The sequence below is a fragment of the Xenopus tropicalis genome, chromosome 1 (genome assembly GCF_000004195.4).
Source record: "Xenopus tropicalis strain Nigerian chromosome 1, UCB_Xtro_10.0, whole genome shotgun sequence".
Classification (NCBI taxonomy): Eukaryota; Metazoa; Chordata; class Amphibia; order Anura; family Pipidae; genus Xenopus; species Xenopus tropicalis.
The window spans coordinates 194,817,475-194,835,202 of NC_030677.2; the positions used below are offsets into that span (position 1 = coordinate 194,817,475).

General features: G+C 39.8%; 1 protein-coding gene across 1 annotated transcript in view; it reads right to left on the minus strand.

The window, feature by feature from the left end:
* nnt (nicotinamide nucleotide transhydrogenase) overlaps positions 1 to 17,728 on the minus strand; it is a 64,857-nt gene that overhangs the window by 4,549 nt on the left and 42,580 nt on the right. The window contains 4 exon segments of the mRNA NM_001128002.1: positions 7,500 to 7,581; positions 8,169 to 8,328; positions 14,317 to 14,496; positions 16,185 to 16,345. Coding sequence (NP_001121474.1) covers positions 7,500 to 7,581; positions 8,169 to 8,328; positions 14,317 to 14,496; positions 16,185 to 16,345 — 583 coding nt within the window.

Below are 17,728 nucleotides of genomic sequence, written 5' to 3' on the forward strand. Positions count from 1 at the left end.
GCCAATGGTAAATATCAACAATTTTGGCATTCTCTAAGAAACACAAGAATGCATGGAAATGCATCATCTGCACTTACTGGAACAAATATGACAAACGCATAAGGAGAACGTTAATCTTCCAGTTTGGAAGTTTACAAAGCAGTCAGCTGCTTCATTACAAATGTCAAAACCCACCTTCTGTATAGTCTATAATATCAGATTATTATCGGGTTAGCGTGAAGGCCTGTGAGAACATTCCCACGGAAACTCCTATGCTATTTAGTGAAGGCTCCCTTTGCAAATGTCTAAGAATCTTTTGGTTTTAGAAAAGAAACCACATTATCTGTGGCACAGGTCTTTACTTATTGGGCGGTTATCACTTGTGAGTTATCATTCCCATCTTGCACAAACCACAAATCTGCAGGATATGGCATAAAAAAAATGCGACCACTGTTAAGGATAAGACATAAATGCAACCATTCTGGCATCAGTCATTATAAATATAGACTTGGAAGCGGAAGGACATAGATTCAGACCCACACAAATCCAGAGTTCTGGTAATAGCAAATGTACAGAAATCTTCACAGAGTATAGTAGCACTTCTATCTGTCACAGCACTAAAGCTTACCAACCGGATAAGGGGTCTTTCTGTACTTTGGATCTCCATACTAAGTCTACTAAAATTCATTTAAACATTAAAAAAATTTAATAGGATTGTTTTGCCTCCAGTAAGGGGTAATTATATCTTAGTTGGGATCGAGTACAGGTACTGTTTTATTATTACAGAGAAAAGGGAATCATTTAAACATGAAATAAACCCAATAGGGCTGTTCTGCCCCCAATAAGGGGTAATTATATCTTAGTTGGGATCAAGTACAGGTACTGTTTTATTATTACAGAGAAAAGGGAATCATTTAACCATGAAATAAACCCAATAGGGCTGTTCTGTCCCCAATAAGGGGTAATTATATCTTAGTTGGGATCAAGTACAGGTACTGTTTTATTATTACAGAGAAACGGGAATCATTTAAACATGAAATAAACCCAATAGGACTGTTCTGCCCCCAATAAGGGGTAATTATATCTTAGTTGGGATCAAGTACAGGTACTGTTTTATCATTACAGATTAAAATGGAATCTGTAGAAGATCGCCATTCCCTAATTTGGAGCTCTCTGGATCATGGGTTTCCAGATAACAGGTCCCATACCTGTATTAGATGTATTAGAGTTCACTTTTCAAAAAACCCCAGGACAATAGGTCTAGGCAAAAAATGAGAAGGTGGTACCAATTTAGTGTTTTTTTCCGCACTTTTAGTAATACAGCGATTTGCTGAACGGACACACGGTTGGAGCAAGAGCAGGAAGACAAGTTTATGTAAGTGCCCCCGTCGAAGCTTTGCAAGCACAGCGCATATCTGCTGTCAGATGTTCCCAATGAATGCTGTATGGGATTTGCAGGGATTTGTAATGCAAATACAAAAGCAAACCAGCCCGCCCTGAACTGAAGCCTCTACTTAAGAGTCTAGTTAACCCTTTGGGGGGTGGTGGAAGGTGTTGGAGAGCTCCCTGACTGTATTAAGGTTTATGTTTTAGAGCAATATAAAAAATGGCCATTCAGAGCCAGACCTCACCAAACGAGTGGATCTGGGCCCAATTTGCTGCCCCAAATTAGGCTGATCTGATCATTGGCCCCAGGGATCGGATCATACAGTGGGTTACAGCAGGCCCATTGGTATAAGGCCACATCAATGTGGCAGTCAGAATGGCCCATACAGAGACATAGAAGCTGCCAACTTGGTCAGATTGTCAAATTGGCATCTTAAGTCCCTTTCACAACTTGGTGGCTAAGATAATTAGGTGCGTCGTGCAGTACATCCAAATCTAATCTAGAAGCATCATACCATGTAACCAGGGCCGTTTTAATAAATGGACAAAAGGGGCATTAGCCCAGGGCCCACTAGCCCATCTTTCATCTGGAATTACATTTGGCAGAAAGAGATAACAGACCCCTCATTAAAATCAACTGGAAGAGCTCTACAGTGTGGTTATTTTTATTCCTTTGGCTTTTTTCTTGTGGCATCACCATTTTGTCATTTTTCTGTTTCCAGAGTTGTTGTTCCAGGGTGGCACACCTGGGGGATTGTGTCTATTTTAGTAAGCACAGACCATTTCTTCACTGTCAGCCTTATTATATTGAACTGCCCCATGCTTGGGGCAGTGGGGGCCAACCAATGAAACTGTGGCCAGGGTTCACTGGTACCTTAAAGCAGCCCTGCATGAAACAGCCATTTTTTTATTTATCTTTTATAAATATGAACTATATTTTACGGTACAGGTATGGGATCCCTTAACGGAAACCCGTTATCTAAAAAGTTCCAAAATACGGAAAGGCCATCTCCCATCGACTCCATTATATGCCAATAATTCTAATTTTAAAAAATGTTTTCCTTTTTCTCTGTAATAATAGAACAGTACCTTGTATTTGATCCCAACTAAGATACAATTAATTTTTATTGGAGGCAAAACAATCCTATTGGGATTAATGTTTAAATGATTTTTAGCAGACCTAAGTTATGTAGAGATCCAAATTATGGAAAGATCCCCTATCTGGAAAAACCCAGGTCCCGAGCATTCTGCATAACAGGTGCCATACCTGTACTGGTGAAAGCAAAATGCCTAGGTGTGAACTACTTTTTGTAGTTGAATCATGTTTAAGCCAAAAATCATTTGGGTGCTCTGAAGTGCCGCCAAGCGTAAATAGATATACAAAAACCTTGGCTGAGGTAAGCCATACAGCTGCTTTGGTAAGCAAGAATGTTCAGAAAAGCACTATCCTTTCTAAGCTTTCTGCGCAACAGAAAAGAACTGAGTGATAGGAAGATAGTCTGTAAGTGTATGTATAAGTAGGTTATATATCCCGCTGATGCTTGCCGACTGCTGTGCCAAGAAAGGAGCAAGACAAGACCTCATACATAGGAATATCCCTTATAAAATGCACTGGCTGGATTTCTGGCTATCTAGAATAGCGTGTTATGGCTATAGCCAAATGTGAAACAAAATAATTGCGTGTCGGAATCTGTCAAAAGTCATATTGGCAGATGAAAACTCTTTCTTGGCACGGCACGGGCATGACTAATTGATGACAGGCGTATGTCTGCACTGGCGTGCTTCCACGGGGGGTGGGTGTGTGTATGCGTGTGTCACTTTGTCTGGAAGCCGAACAAGATGTGGTCCCGGGGCAGCACAGATCTCCTGTAATCCAAAGGGCAAGCACCATCTGCAGTCAATGAACACCAAGGGAGCTCCGTAAACATGATGAAAGACCCAGATTAAACAAGGGGGTTCCTGTCGCGGTTGCACAGCAATTGAATGAAATAAATCTGTATTTACAGCTTGCGGTAAACAGACAGGACATTTAAAAGTCATTTGCAATGATTGGGAAAGGCTTAGGCACATCTAGCTCCAGGAGTGACATGGTCCATCTTTGATCAGATTTCTAATGCGTGGAGATCAAAGTCGCCCCTTCTCCTTCCATGTTTCATAGACTTTCATTGCTACTTAGAAGCGTGCTGCTCAAGTGTCACAACCAAGCAGGCAGCGCCTATCAGCTTTGCAAATCAGCTCCGAGAGCTACCATGATTGTTTGAACTCCATTACATCTGTTCTGCTGGTAAAACTACAATGCTTTAAATGGCCTTATGGGTGCAGCAATAATCACAAGTGCCTAACCGGCATGCAAAGACTGAGGCAGATTGGGTCAGACAGGCAAAGAACCCACCAGCCAGAGATGAAACGTACTCTGAGTTTTCTATGGCCAGACAAAAAACATAGCTAACATTTCTATTGCTAAAAACCAGTCCGCTGGTTTTTTGAAGATTACGGAATGCCACGTCAAGGCAAACACATTATTCGCCCTGCAGTGCAACTAATATAGCCTGTGGAAAAAGCTTTGTTCAAGTAAGACAAGGAAAATAAGAACCAGGAAAAAAAATTTGGGAAATTTAACTACCTACTCTAGGTTAGCTCTAGCTGTAAATAGAACTAATATAGGTTAGTAAAGCATTGGCCTATTATACCAGCCTGGAGCTATAGGAGCCTTCTGACTGATCAGATCCATACCTCTAAACTTACCCCTATCACCACCCTGGCCCAATATTTTAATGTCCCTGCCCAGCCCCCCGCAAGTAATGTTAACAGGTTGATCAGCACTTGCATAGGGTCAGTAAGCACCTACAGAAGCCTAGCATAGTGACCATTGGCAGTGCCACAGAACACACTTATGAGTAGAATGCCCAATATCATATAGATATGAAGCTACAAAAATCCACTACACAAGAACATAAGCATGTGTATCCTTTCTGGCTTTTGTGGCTTAGGCATGCAGTGCCTGGACTGGAAAAGTGAGGACTAAAGGCTCATTTGGCCTTTTTATTTCTTTGAATGAATTTAGCAGCCCTAAAACTTAGCTGACTTGACTTTTCTTGCAGAAAAAAACAATGAAGTGATAACATTGGGTCTCTCTAGGGTTAACAGCCCCTAATCCCCACAGGTTCCTTGGGGGATAACCCACTAATATTAAGAACAAGAAAGATGTGGCTGGAAAAGACTCCAACACTAAAATAATTATATTAAATATGTTTTATTACCCACTAAATAAATTTTCCTGCAGAAAATCCAGCCAACTATCCATGGACGGATTTTGAGGTCAGTATCAAATCTCAGCCCCCATCTCGCCCCCCCCCCCCCCACTCAATTTTGTGAAGCAATTATTTATCCAAATGTAAAAAGTTTGACATACACAAGCTGACCTATATGGTAATATTTGAGAACTCTTAAACTTGTATGGTCACTGTTCTACTGTTACATTCATTTGGGCCAAACGGATAATCAGAACAGCAGGAAGTAAAAAGAGATGGGGCTTCTCTTTTACTGGCCCAGATAGTTGGAAATCAGCTGAATGGCAGATGAAATCTGTGTGGCCAGGTTTACTATCAGATGAGCGGGATTTGGTTAGCCAGGTCTGTCCTCACAAGGTGATGTCGCAAAAGAAGCAGATCTTTACAAGCATTTAATGGTGATTATGTAAAAATTGTGCTTAGTACAGACATAAGATCCATTATTCGAAAACTCGTTATCCAGAAAGCTCCAAATTATGGGAAGCCCATCTCCCATAGACCCCATTTTAATCAAATAATTTCATTTTTAAAAAAATGATTTCCTTTTTCTCTGTAGTAATAAAACTGTACCTTGTACTTGACCCCGGGCTAAGAAATAATTAATCTTTATTGGAAGCAAAAAAAATCATATTGGGTTTAATACTTAAATTATGGAGATCTAAATTATGGAAAGATTAAAACAGAAATCCCCAAGACATATGCTGGCATAGATTTAGGATATGTAAGAGAGACCTGAAAGTAAATATCAATGCAGAGTGCCAAAATGTTAGGCAATTTATTTCTCATTACTACTTATTAGAAAAGCAAGGAACTGTCTGGCATTCAAAGCAATGGCACACGGAGTGGGAATGTTATATTCATCGTTGGCATCCAACGTAAAACTGCATCAGTTAGCAGCAGACAAAAAGCCCCCCTCTGCCTGTCCCCAGTTCGAATGATCTTTAATGACAAGGTCCCCAGTTGAAGCACACAGAGTGGTGACAGGTGGAACTCTCTGCCAAAACACTTGCTCGAGGGAATAATTAGCCAGGAAATACACAACTGGCAATAAAACCCTGTCTCTATTTGCTGCTGAGATTGTTTTCTCATTCAGTGCCATCCTGTTGCTTATTAATGTATTTCCCTCACATGCAAAAAGTACTAAACCGCAAAAGCACAAAAGGAAAAGAGAATCGCTACATCTCTCTTAACACTGCAGGCTTTGCTCCAGAAAACGTACAGCACAAACAGGAAAAGAGCAATTTATAAAAGAAAGATAAAAAGGGTATTATAGGAAGAGGAAATCTTGCCCAGCTTTACTGCTGATCCCCAATGCTTAAGGCAAGTATAAATGTCAACAAAGTGTTGGATAGAGAGACTGCCAGAATGACTTTACTTATGAGAGCTGCCTGACCTTTGCTTCCCAGCAAGTGATCTTAATGAAGAACTAGTATACAAGCCGAACAGAGAATACTCATCAAATGAGCAGCAGTAATGCCTGAAATGCGCACATATAATATAAACAGGAAGAGGGACTACTCATGAAGGAAGGGAAGCTGACATGGTAGCCCCGGGCACAACTCTAAAAAGAGTTACTGTAGTACATGACATGAGATAGACAGGAAAGGCAAATGTTGGGATCCGACACGTGAAATGCAGCAGTCACAAGCTGAAACTAGATGGAAAGGTAAAAATAAAGGGTATCTACAATGAATGTAGAGGCTGTGTAACATTAACAGCACCAATCAAGAATTTATTTTTAGTTTCTAAGACAGAATATGTTTCATATGATCAGTTACTGTTGTCTCATTCTCTACTAGAGCTGGAGGCTTGGGTAGAGTGAATGTTGAGTCACCAGCAGTGGCATATGTATAGAAACAAAAGGGTTCCCAACCCTCAGTAAGCTCTCCCCATGAGACTACCATGTGCAAACCCATCTCTCTATTAACCTTTGCTAAAATGTTAGTGTAATGGTGGACTATAATCTGTTAAGACAAAAAAAATTGCTGCTCTGCAGCAAAACCAGTGTTTTTCTTATGGCTGCAAATGGCTACTACCGTGGCACAAAAGGTATCCTGTGACTGGTTGAATTTTGACCACTGCTGTCACAAAGGGGAACCTTTTGCTCCACATATTGATCAATGGTGAATATCATTCAGATATCTACTGGACAAGTTAGAAAATCCCACTGTGCGAGAATTACATTGGTGTCTTGATGCAGCCTCCATTATGATGTAGTCACCCCTTATGATCTGATGGTTGGCCCAGGAGCTAAACCATAGGATCATCCTGATGTGGCCCAGTAACATGTCATTTAGCAAGGTTGGGGATTGCAGTGCATGCCAAGCTTAAAGGGAGACTTGGCCTCCCTTAAAGGAACAGTTCAATGTAAAAATAAAACTGGGTAAATAGATAAGCTGTGCAAAATGGTTTCTAATGTAGTTACCCAAAAATTTTATCTATAAAGGCTGGAGTGAACAGATGTCTAACCTAATGGTCAGAACACTACTTCCACCTTTCAGCTCTCTAACCTCTTAGTTAGTCAGTGACTTGAGGGGGGCCACATGGGACATAACTGTTCACTTAGTTTGCTTTTGATCCTGAGCACACAGGTCAGATTCAAAAGCAGACTAGCAAAACATATGCCCCAAGCTGCAAAGGAGGAAGTAGTATACCTTTATAGATTACATTATTGGCTAACTTCATTAAAAACATTTTTATAAAATGTATTTTATTTTCTATTTACCTAGTTTTATTTTTACACTGAACAAATACTTATACCTGGAAGATCTCTGCCTTTCTAAGCAGAATGAAATAATTGCTGCCATATGTTTTTGCAATAACCTTGATGTGTACTGCACCCACCTGACATGTTTTCCTTCATCCTTCAGCATTTTCACCAGATCAGCAATGGGGTACTGAGCCTTGGCAGCGCACAACCCATAACCTGGACAGACAAAAATATTGTTAGGAACACAAATAGGATTTGAGTAAAACAGATAAAATTTATACGCAGAGCAATCTTTCTGCCTAAGATGCTAGTTACATAATTAAATAGTAAGCTTCATTATAAGGTATGCACTGTCAATGAGCTGTGGGTGAGTTACAAATCAAATCGTCACTGGGAGTTACAGATCAAAAGGACTTAAAAAGGACTTCAAAACTAATGTAAAATTGCTCCAAGTGCACTCCTAAACTTTTGTAGTATTCAAGATGTTAGTAGTTTTTTTAAACAACTAACAAAATGAACGAGAACCACCACCTGCTGTTCATTTCCAGTCAACTGAAAACTAAGTTAGTGAGCATAGGATATTGCTGTGATGTTGTTATGCTTCAAACTAGCCAGAGAAATTATTATCTGACTCTTATCTGCTCATTACCTTAACTTTCTAAGCAGAACAATATCGCATGACTTTCCTTTTCTCATTAAATTCATTTTCAGCCAGCTGAATAGACAAATGCTGTAAGTTGCAGGAGTCCCACTGGCTGCTTATTATATATAAATGTCAATAAGATGACTCGCTAGAACAGTACCTGGGGTAATGATAATGTTATTGGCCTCCCTTATATATTCAACTGCATTCTCCAGATTGATTTCTGTGTGGGTGCCAGTGATTTCCATGGGTTTTCCACCAGCAGTTGATGTAGTTCCATAGCCTCCTAGGATCACATTTGCTAGGGATCTGTTCATTGCCTGCAGGAAGCAAACACAAGCATCAGCCCTGAGAGAAAAATAGTGACTTTCTTATCTTATATAAGTGACCAGCATTGCAGTTGTGTTAGATTTCAATTAGGGGACATAAGACAGTACACTTTTGGATAAAATGTCCCGTTTTTCATATTAACAACCATTAACAAACATCTTTCTTGTAGCTTGGTAGAAAAAGGTTAATTGCCTGTGGAGGAGGTGCCACAATTCAGATGCCTGTCTATATAGACTGAGCTCTATCTGCAATCAGTTCAATGCTTTGCTGGGTTGTGTAGCACCATACCTTCAATTTCAGATTGCCTCATCTGCCTCAATTCTACATTTTAAACTACAGTAAAATTTAGTTTTACGTTTACATTTTTTCTTTGTATTTTAGAAACGGGAACATTGAGAGGTGATTGTATAATTACTTTACCATTGCTCTTTTTTCCCCAAAGCTCCCATACCCGCTTGATTGGCCACCTGCTTGCTGGGCCTAATGGGGCTGAACTGATCCTTGGCCCCATCATACTGTGGGCCTATGGAGACCTACCTGGCAATTGCCGCATCAACCCACTGATGTGGTTCACGGAAGTTACAAGGGGTTGTTAACCTTTAAATTAGCTTTTATTTAGCTTTTTAATCAGCCACTACCCAGTTTGGAGTTTTAGAAGCTATATGGTTGCTATGGTCCAAATTACCCTAGCAACCAGGCAGTGGTTTGAATGAAAAACTGGAATATGAATAGGAGAGGGCCTGAATAGAAAGATAGCCTAAAGTTAACCTAAAGGTGCACAGTCCCTTTAAGATTCTATAACTTTGCTGTGCCCCAGTCTGCTTTCTCCTCACTAGCAGTGACTGTGACCTAGCAGCTCAGTAGCATGGTGTAAAGTCAGTGGAGCATTCTATGCTGATTTAAGGGAGTCTGTTGCTGTAAAATAAGAATCAGAATTACTGCTCCAAAACATTTCAAACAACTACAGGCTAAAGCTAATTTATGTCAATGTACATTATTTCTTTAAATGACCTGCAGCTGAAATAGAAATGAGCAAACAGAGATGAGCTTATTTAGTGATACTGCTCCATTTTTAAAAATTTTTTTTTTTTTTATTTAAGACCTGGGATTACGCTGAGCAATCAAACAGAAATGTAAACAGCTGCCAATTTCTGGCAGAAAAATGCAATTTATTGAACGCTAAAAAATGGTAGCAGGAAACAGCACGCATTCTTTAGTGGTATTTAAAATAAGCAGCGCGAGGATCCCATATTAAAAAGTGATGTGCGAATGATGAATCTCCCACATTGCTGAAGTAGTGTATGAGCTGCAATGTATCATGAACAGACTGCTGTACATATGCCCAGTAACTATGAAGGCATGGTGGTCATATCTTGCCCCAGACTGACCTGTCCACTTAGGCAGATTTGGCACTCTGCTGTCTTTAGCACTCGCTCAAGCGCCAAAGGCAGTGGTGGAAGTCCCTGCAAGCAGATCTCCCCGGGCACGCAGGGTACTCAGTAATGCAAAAAATGTGCTGTTTTCTAAAGAAGAATTCTCTAGCGGTCCAAATATTTGGACTGTCACCTCCTCAGCTGCAAATGATTAGGTGCGGTTGATCATTTTGTGCAGCGGAGCTGCTCACAGCCTGGGAATGATGAGGTTTCGTTGCGGCAGTTTCAGACGACGAGAGGCAAATCTGCCCAAATCTGCCAACATTTCATATAAGACCACCGTTATTTCTCTATTTTTATATCCACTGCCCCCAGCTACGTTTATTCTTGGCACTACATTGGCTAACTGTATGACCTTAAACACAAAACAAGGAAAATAATACAGACAAATAATCATTTCTCGTGTCTGCAAAGTCTAATAACAGTCTGCAGGGACAGGGGTTATGTCATAACAACCAAACAGCAGGCAGTTTTGACAAGTCTAGAAAAAAAATATATATCTAACTGGCGCTTGGTTGCTATGGGTTACGAGCAAACTTTTGCCTGCATAATAGGGATGCCTACTGAATTCCTCCAGCCTGGATGCTGTCTTAGTCCCAAGATTTTCTCCCTATACACTTCGGATTGTTTATCTGTGGATAACTGCACAAGAGTTTGCAGATGATACACAAGTTTGCAGATGATACAACAGTCCTTGGCCTCATTCAGAACAATGATGAAACAGGTTACAGACAGCTTGTATGTGACATTATCGAGTATAGCAGGAAACATGACCTGGTTCTCAACACAGAAAAAACAAAAGAGTTGAGCAGGTTGAGAGCATCAAATTTCTAGGTCTATATGTCGCAAACTCTTTAAAATGGACCAACACTAAAGCCATAGTCCAGAAAGCTCACCAACGTCTTCACTTCCTTAGAAGACTGAAACGATGTGGTGTCAACAAGTCGGTTCAAATTATTTTCTATAGAGCAACTATAGAAAGCATTCTAACTTGCCAACAGGGAAAAATCTCTCTCCAAAAAGTGCTTAAAACTCTAGATCATCTCCAGCACACTTCCATCATTATCTGACCAAGATACTGCCAGATGCAAGAACAAAATCAAAGCCATTGCTAGCTATCCAAGTCATCCAGGGCATGGACTGTTCATATGGAATAAGCCTAACTATTCTCTTAGGCACAAAAGGCCTGAACATATAAAAGCCAGGAGTAAAAGTCAGACAAACTGCAAGTGAGTCCAGGCAACAGGAAATACATAACCACTCGCCTTTTTCACTCATACTCTCTCTACACTGTTCTCATATTCTAATACATATCTGTACTTTCTGTGCTCTAGTATTAACGTATGAATGTACTCTGTAACTTTGTAGCACACTCAGGTCACAAAGCATTTTATCATTGTATTTTTAATTATGTATTATAGTGTAATTGTGTAACACACTGCATATTTTAAATGTGTCTTACTGCCCTATGCTGCCCAATAATTCCTATGTACTTTTAGTAGAAATGGCAATAAATTCCTATTTGACTTGTTATCTTATACCATGTCTTTATTAGCAGTGGGGCAGGGCACGCGGGGGCCCTGGAGGATCAGCCTGGAGGGTGCTTAGGCCTATGGCACACCATTTTCTCCATCAACGATACCGATCCTTCAAGTACCCCCTCATATGTGATGTGATCGGCCTTTCACCGCTAATATTATGTGGATTTTAGCCAGAAAATGCACATGTCAAAGTTTTCTGGCCAAAATCACTACTTGATTTTTCTGGCCAAAATCAAGTAGTGACTGGCAGATCACATTCATTCTTGTGACTACAAAACAAAGCATTAAAAAAACCACATTATTCCATAGGCCTCAGGATAAAATCAGACATGGCTGTTTCTCAACCGGAGTATAAACGTAAGCACATGGCGCAGGTATTGGTCCGTCTGTACCCAGGCCAATGCTGGACACATCTATTACAGCCAGTTTAACTACAGCTCTTTTACAGACTTCCTTGTCTAGTGTGAATCTCCGCCCCTTTTGCTTTCTGGGCCCTCCACCTCTCTCCAACTAAGATAACCTCTAAGAGGTGCCTACTGCGCATGCCTGATTGATTTTAATTGGAGCAGAGACAGTGAACATGTCCAGTAGGCACCTCTTTGAGGTCCTCTTAGTTGGGGAGAGGAGGGCTCAGAAAGCAAAAGGGGCAGTGCTTCCTGCTAGACATGGAAGTAACTAAAACAAATGCTGCTCAGCTCCTTGAAACAAAATAATCTGCATACAGGGAGAAAGGCATGTTATTCTGGGGGCTGTACAGAGTTATTTTAGGGGATTTTAAAATAAAAAACTTACTTATTCTTTAAGAGTGAGATGTTGGGAGAAAGCCTGTTTGCACTACTAGATACACCTAAAAGTTAAGTTGAAGGATAGTTAGGGGGACTCTTTGGGGGGGAAAAAAAAAATTTCTGCCCTATAAGTATAGTACAGGTATGAGACCAGTTATCCAGAATGCATGGGCCCTTCAGTAACTAGAATCTCCATACCTCAGGTCTACTAAAAAATCATTTAAACATTACTTTAACCCCATAGGATTGTTTTACCTCCAATGAGAATATAATAACTTAGTTGTTATTAAGAGCAAGGCACTGTTTTATTATTACAGAGAAAAAGGAAATCGTTTTTAAAAATCTGAATTATATGATTAAAATGGAGTCTATGGGAGGTGGCCTTGCCATAATTTGAAGCTTTCTGGATATCTCTGGATCATTAAGTCAATTAAGTGCAGACCTTGGTTAATCAGCCCTTGCCTGAATCCATACAGACATATGTGCCTATCAAAGCACAAACTGCTAAAGGTAAATGTTAAGTAACTAAAACATCCATGTATTTTGGCATAGTTTCAATATCATGAATATGACACGAAGGTTCACAAACATGAACCCAGCTGACAGTGCCATTGACACTGGGTACAAAATTGCTTTGTATGATGAATCTTTGAGAATTATGGTAATAAATTTAATCACTCCAACCGTAGCTTCTTATGTCTCCGAGCAGACTTAAAAAAACGCATGATGTATCTTTCAAGTTGGTCCAAGGATGAAAAGTTCTGTATTTCTTTGAATGCTGCAACATGTGCTTTTATAATAGATAACAATATCAATATTAATAGAAAGTTGTATTTTGGATTTTTGCATTCACCTTAAAATATCTGGGGGATCTGAGTAAATGTTGGCCTAGCATTAAACAACATGCCTATTGCTTTTTGCCAGCGAAGATCTAAAGAATTTATTCAGACAATACTTAATATCTTCAATATGGAAAGATGTTCAAACCTTAGAAAAGTCCAAAAGGGAATTCTTTGGTTTCTCATCAGATTAACCTTTCACAAAAATTCAAATTAATCTAAAGGTTTTTAATTCCTCATGGTAGGAGAAGTCAACTGAGCATTTTGAAGGAAGGCATTAACATTTCTCTTCCATTGTAGTAGAGAGGGTATGAGTCTTTGGCTATATCCATTTCTTTTCTTAGGTACCATACACATGCAGTGTGCTTATATACAAGTGGGTAATACAAATTGTTAATTGCACCAAAAACAGTTGGTTTTGATTGCCAAAACATATAATTTATGCACAGACTAGAACTCCAAACAAGCATTTACTTGAAGAACTGATCCATCCTATAAAAAAGCAGCCACAAATGTGATACAGATTAAATTTCCTGTTATAAGCACTCTAACATCAAAAAGAGAACAATATGAATGCATTATGTACTATAGGGCCCAGCTTGGCACAGCTTTCGGCATCTTCTGTATTTTGTTTTAAACAAACATGGGACTGGGGACTGCTAAAATATAAAAGTATAAGTGGATGACATACACATAAATGTAGAAACAGAAGAAACAGTGGAATTCTTAATGAATCAGATAAAAGTGAGTGTAGGACTGGCCAAACTGGGGATAACTGTAGTTGGCCACTTTGAAGTATATTGCAATATATGGACAATATATTTTTAGATTTGATTATGGAAGTAATGCCACAGTTGAAGAGGAAAAAAAATGGAGCGGTGCAGATTGGCTGACTGAATGCCCCTGCCACAGTGGAACCCAATACCTTCAGAGTTCTGCACAGTAGCAGCCCAGCAGTCTGGATAACAGAACTGTTTTCCCAAGAATGTATAAGAACCCTGCATACTTTGTCTATATTAGGATTTCTTTACTATCATGTCTGCAATCTGTACATTGGCAGCTGCCCTGAAACGATTTACAATGGCAACATGACAGATTATAGATACATGTACTTTCTGCATATGCTGTGTGAAGCCCCTAGCCCCAACTTGAACTAATTAATGGTTGAGGGGACCCATGTTTATTGGAAAGCAAAATCTAACATTTTAATTGAGGTGTTTTTGCTTGACTGATTCAGTCATACCAACAGGCATTTACAGTGAGTCATCGCATAGCTGCCTGATGGTTTTAGTAAGAGACCTAAAACCACAAGCGTCTTCCGTTTATCCGAAATCCAGTAAAGCCTTTTCCGCACAAAAACGATCTACTGAAATGTCTTACCACACACATGATGTAGGAGAGGATGGCACCAGAGGAACCAATCAGGGCGCCGACTATTGTTAGCAAGTTGTTATTCAGCAAGAATCCTTCTGCGCACAGAGCCCACCCGGAATAGCTGTTTAAGACGGTGATAACGACAGGCATATCGGCACCTCCAATGGCGGCAGTGAGGGTGACACCCTGTGGGCCAAACAGAAAGCAGGTTAAATATGAAATGTTACCGTGGCTCCTCGGCGCCTGATCTAATCAAACGTCTTAGCAGTAACACATGGTAACACAAAATAACTTCATTGTAATGGATCAAGTTCATTTAAATACACATAGAACTATAATGAGCAGTAAGAATTACTGAAGAAGAGACCACAAAGTCCTGAAAGCCCCCATAATGACTGGCATTCTCACCAAACTCCCAATGGCAATTACTTAACTACACAATTGCTATAAGCCCACGTCTACACCCATTCAAGTGTACTTCTGTCCTTGAAAACATAAATGTATTCTAACAATTTATTTGAGACAAAGGGAGGAAGCAACCAAGGGAACTAGAAAGAAGAAAATGTTCATAAAACCAGATTTTTGCTAAAAATAAAAACAGAAGTCCTTTATTATAGGTCTGGAGTTCTATCCAGGCACAGAAAAAAAAAAAAAAAAGAGAATATAAAAGGCCAGGATGCATGAACATGAAGTTTTGATCACAAATCCTTTGTTTATTAAAGTAAATGTGCATTTCTCATGCAATAGTGCGGAGGCTTATCGTCTTCTGCCAAACACTTCTCGGCAATTATCACCAGATAACCAGCCTGTTGGGCACTGAGAGACTCAGAGGTTAGCCAAGTGCCTCTAAATTAGACACAGATGGGAATCACAAAGTCTACTGACACTGTATTAAATATTACACAGTTAAAGATTTGTACAAACCAATTGTGTTTTCTCTTGCAGGGTAAATTACACAAATGTCCATATCAGGATCTAACGACAAGCTTATTTTTAATACCATTACACATGTATGTATGTATATCTTTATGGGCGATCATACACTGATTTCATGCTCACATGTGATTGGCTGTAATTGTATATCAAGTCCACCCAAACACAACTTATGCTTTTTAAAAAGCAAAGCATTTGAAAGCATAATAATTTTAAACAACTTTGCTATATAAATGTAATACTATGGTTTGGAACAGTTCCCTAAGCCCCGCCCCCTGTTCCCCTGCTGATCTGGCTGACTACTTTGAGACTCAAATAAAATCTAACAGTAGTCGACTGTCCTCCAAATCCCACAATTCCCTGCACATGACATGTCAATAAGTAAAAGGAACATCCCAGTGCAGTGCATTGTGGGTTATGTAGTTCCTGCATACTGTCTTGTTTTAGTCCCTCCTCCCCTGCCAGGATTTCAAATGATTCAAAAAGAAAATTGTTTTGCAACTGGATTTCAGGATATAAAAATGGTATTTATTCATACTTTTCGGAGAAACAGATTTTTGGTTCGGAAGTTCCCCTTTAAACTTGTAAGCAAACAAAGCATGGTCAGCATAGCCAGTTTAAACCAACAAGCTGACTATGCTATAAGTCTCGCAGAGAGAAAACTCCTATAGGAGCAGGGCATATATATGAGGGAGATAGTCAAAGCCTGTAACCTTATTATGAGCTAAGGAGGAAAGCTGGACAAAGGTTGGACCTTTAAGAGATGGCTGAACTAGTTAAGTCCAACAACTACTACTATATAAGGAACATGCTTCTAGCCAGAATATATTTTTAGTTATGCAGCCTAGTTGTGGAACAGTGATGAAATCCTGCACTTTACAAGGCAAACGTTTAACATGTCCATCACCCTCTGTGGAATACATACATAATGTTTACCCTACCATAACAGCAGAAAGGGCGGACACGGATCCGAGGCAGGTGAGCCCTGTGGTGTAGCTTGGGTCCAACATGTATGGGATGATGCCTCCAACACTGGCAGCTAACAAGCCTGCATTTAGCATGTGTCTTCCAGGCAGCATCAGAGGAGCGGAGTTAAGGAGACCTGTCCAGATACAAGCACAAGGGCCGGTCAGATCAATAGAGCGTCAGGGAATACAAATCTTGAAAGCAATTTATCATGTAAGTAGTTGCTAGATTTAAGACCACCACATAGCCAAGAAAGGGGACTTTATCTTTTTCATCATAATGTAAATCTTTGTGTTTAGCTCACTGTGGCTCTGAGAACAGATTTGGTCCTTCATGTGATTACTATTAAAGACACTAACAGACAGATTTTAAAGAGCCACTGTTGCATTTACCTGCTGAGAAGAGGTGATACCTATAATGTGCAAGTTTTTCTAGCAATAATTCTCTTTGCCTTTTCCCACCCTTACAATTCTTATAGTTTTCATATATCTGTTGTGTTACACAGACTTTGGCTTTTTAACTGATTTAGCCAATACTGTATTAGAGTATATGCTGGTAGGTTCAGTAATACCTACCACACAAACCACTGGCCAGTTAAGCATTCACTTGGATTTTTAGTTTTCCATAAACCCCTTTAAGGCTATTTAGCTGGGGTGACACAGGCAACCTATCAGCTAGTATTCTCCAAAGAAAGCTAATATGGAAGCTATATCTCCATGCAGTTTATGTGCAGTAGGGAAGCAGGGTGGCATGTGAGCTAGCAGAAGTCGCCGCTGAATCCTACGTAGATAGAAAACAACATGCTGCTGGGTATAGTGACAATTACATTGCACATATACATTAAGACAGGTGCTGAGACTGCTATAATGACTAAAGAAGAACTAAAACACAGTATAAACACATAGTAAAACACACTGCAACCTCGATCCCCAAAACAACCCTGCTTTTTCTAAGGCCGAGGGTTTAGTTCTCCTTTAAAACAGCAGAGGCGTTTACCATGGATGTCAACAATACAGCCTGCAGACATTTTAAGTCTTTATCTCCAGATTCTTCAAAGCAGTTTTAAGAAGCAGATAGACCTCCATAGATGCCAGAATCACCCCAGGATCAATATGCTTAAACACTAGTACACAAACTGAAGCCAAGAAGCACTAGCAGGTATGTATGGGCAAATGATCCTGCTAATAAGGGCAGCCTTGCCACAAGACAATGATAAATTACAGAGAGTGTCTTGCAATGAGTTAAAACAAAAAGCATTTCCAAAATAGCAATCACCCAATAAATATGCCTGGATAATGGAAAGGATCATATGTTCTCCATTAAGGACTATTTGGAAATCCGTACACAAATGAAAGTTTAGAATCCAGAGAACCAGGTTATCCAGAAGTAGTGTGGCAAGGCTAGAAAAGAAAAGGGTGGAGTATAACTGGAATGGGTACAACTGAACTGAACCATCAAATTTCAGCAACTTCTGTGAATCCCAGAGAGTTGGAGAGATGTGCAGTGTGCGTAAAACATT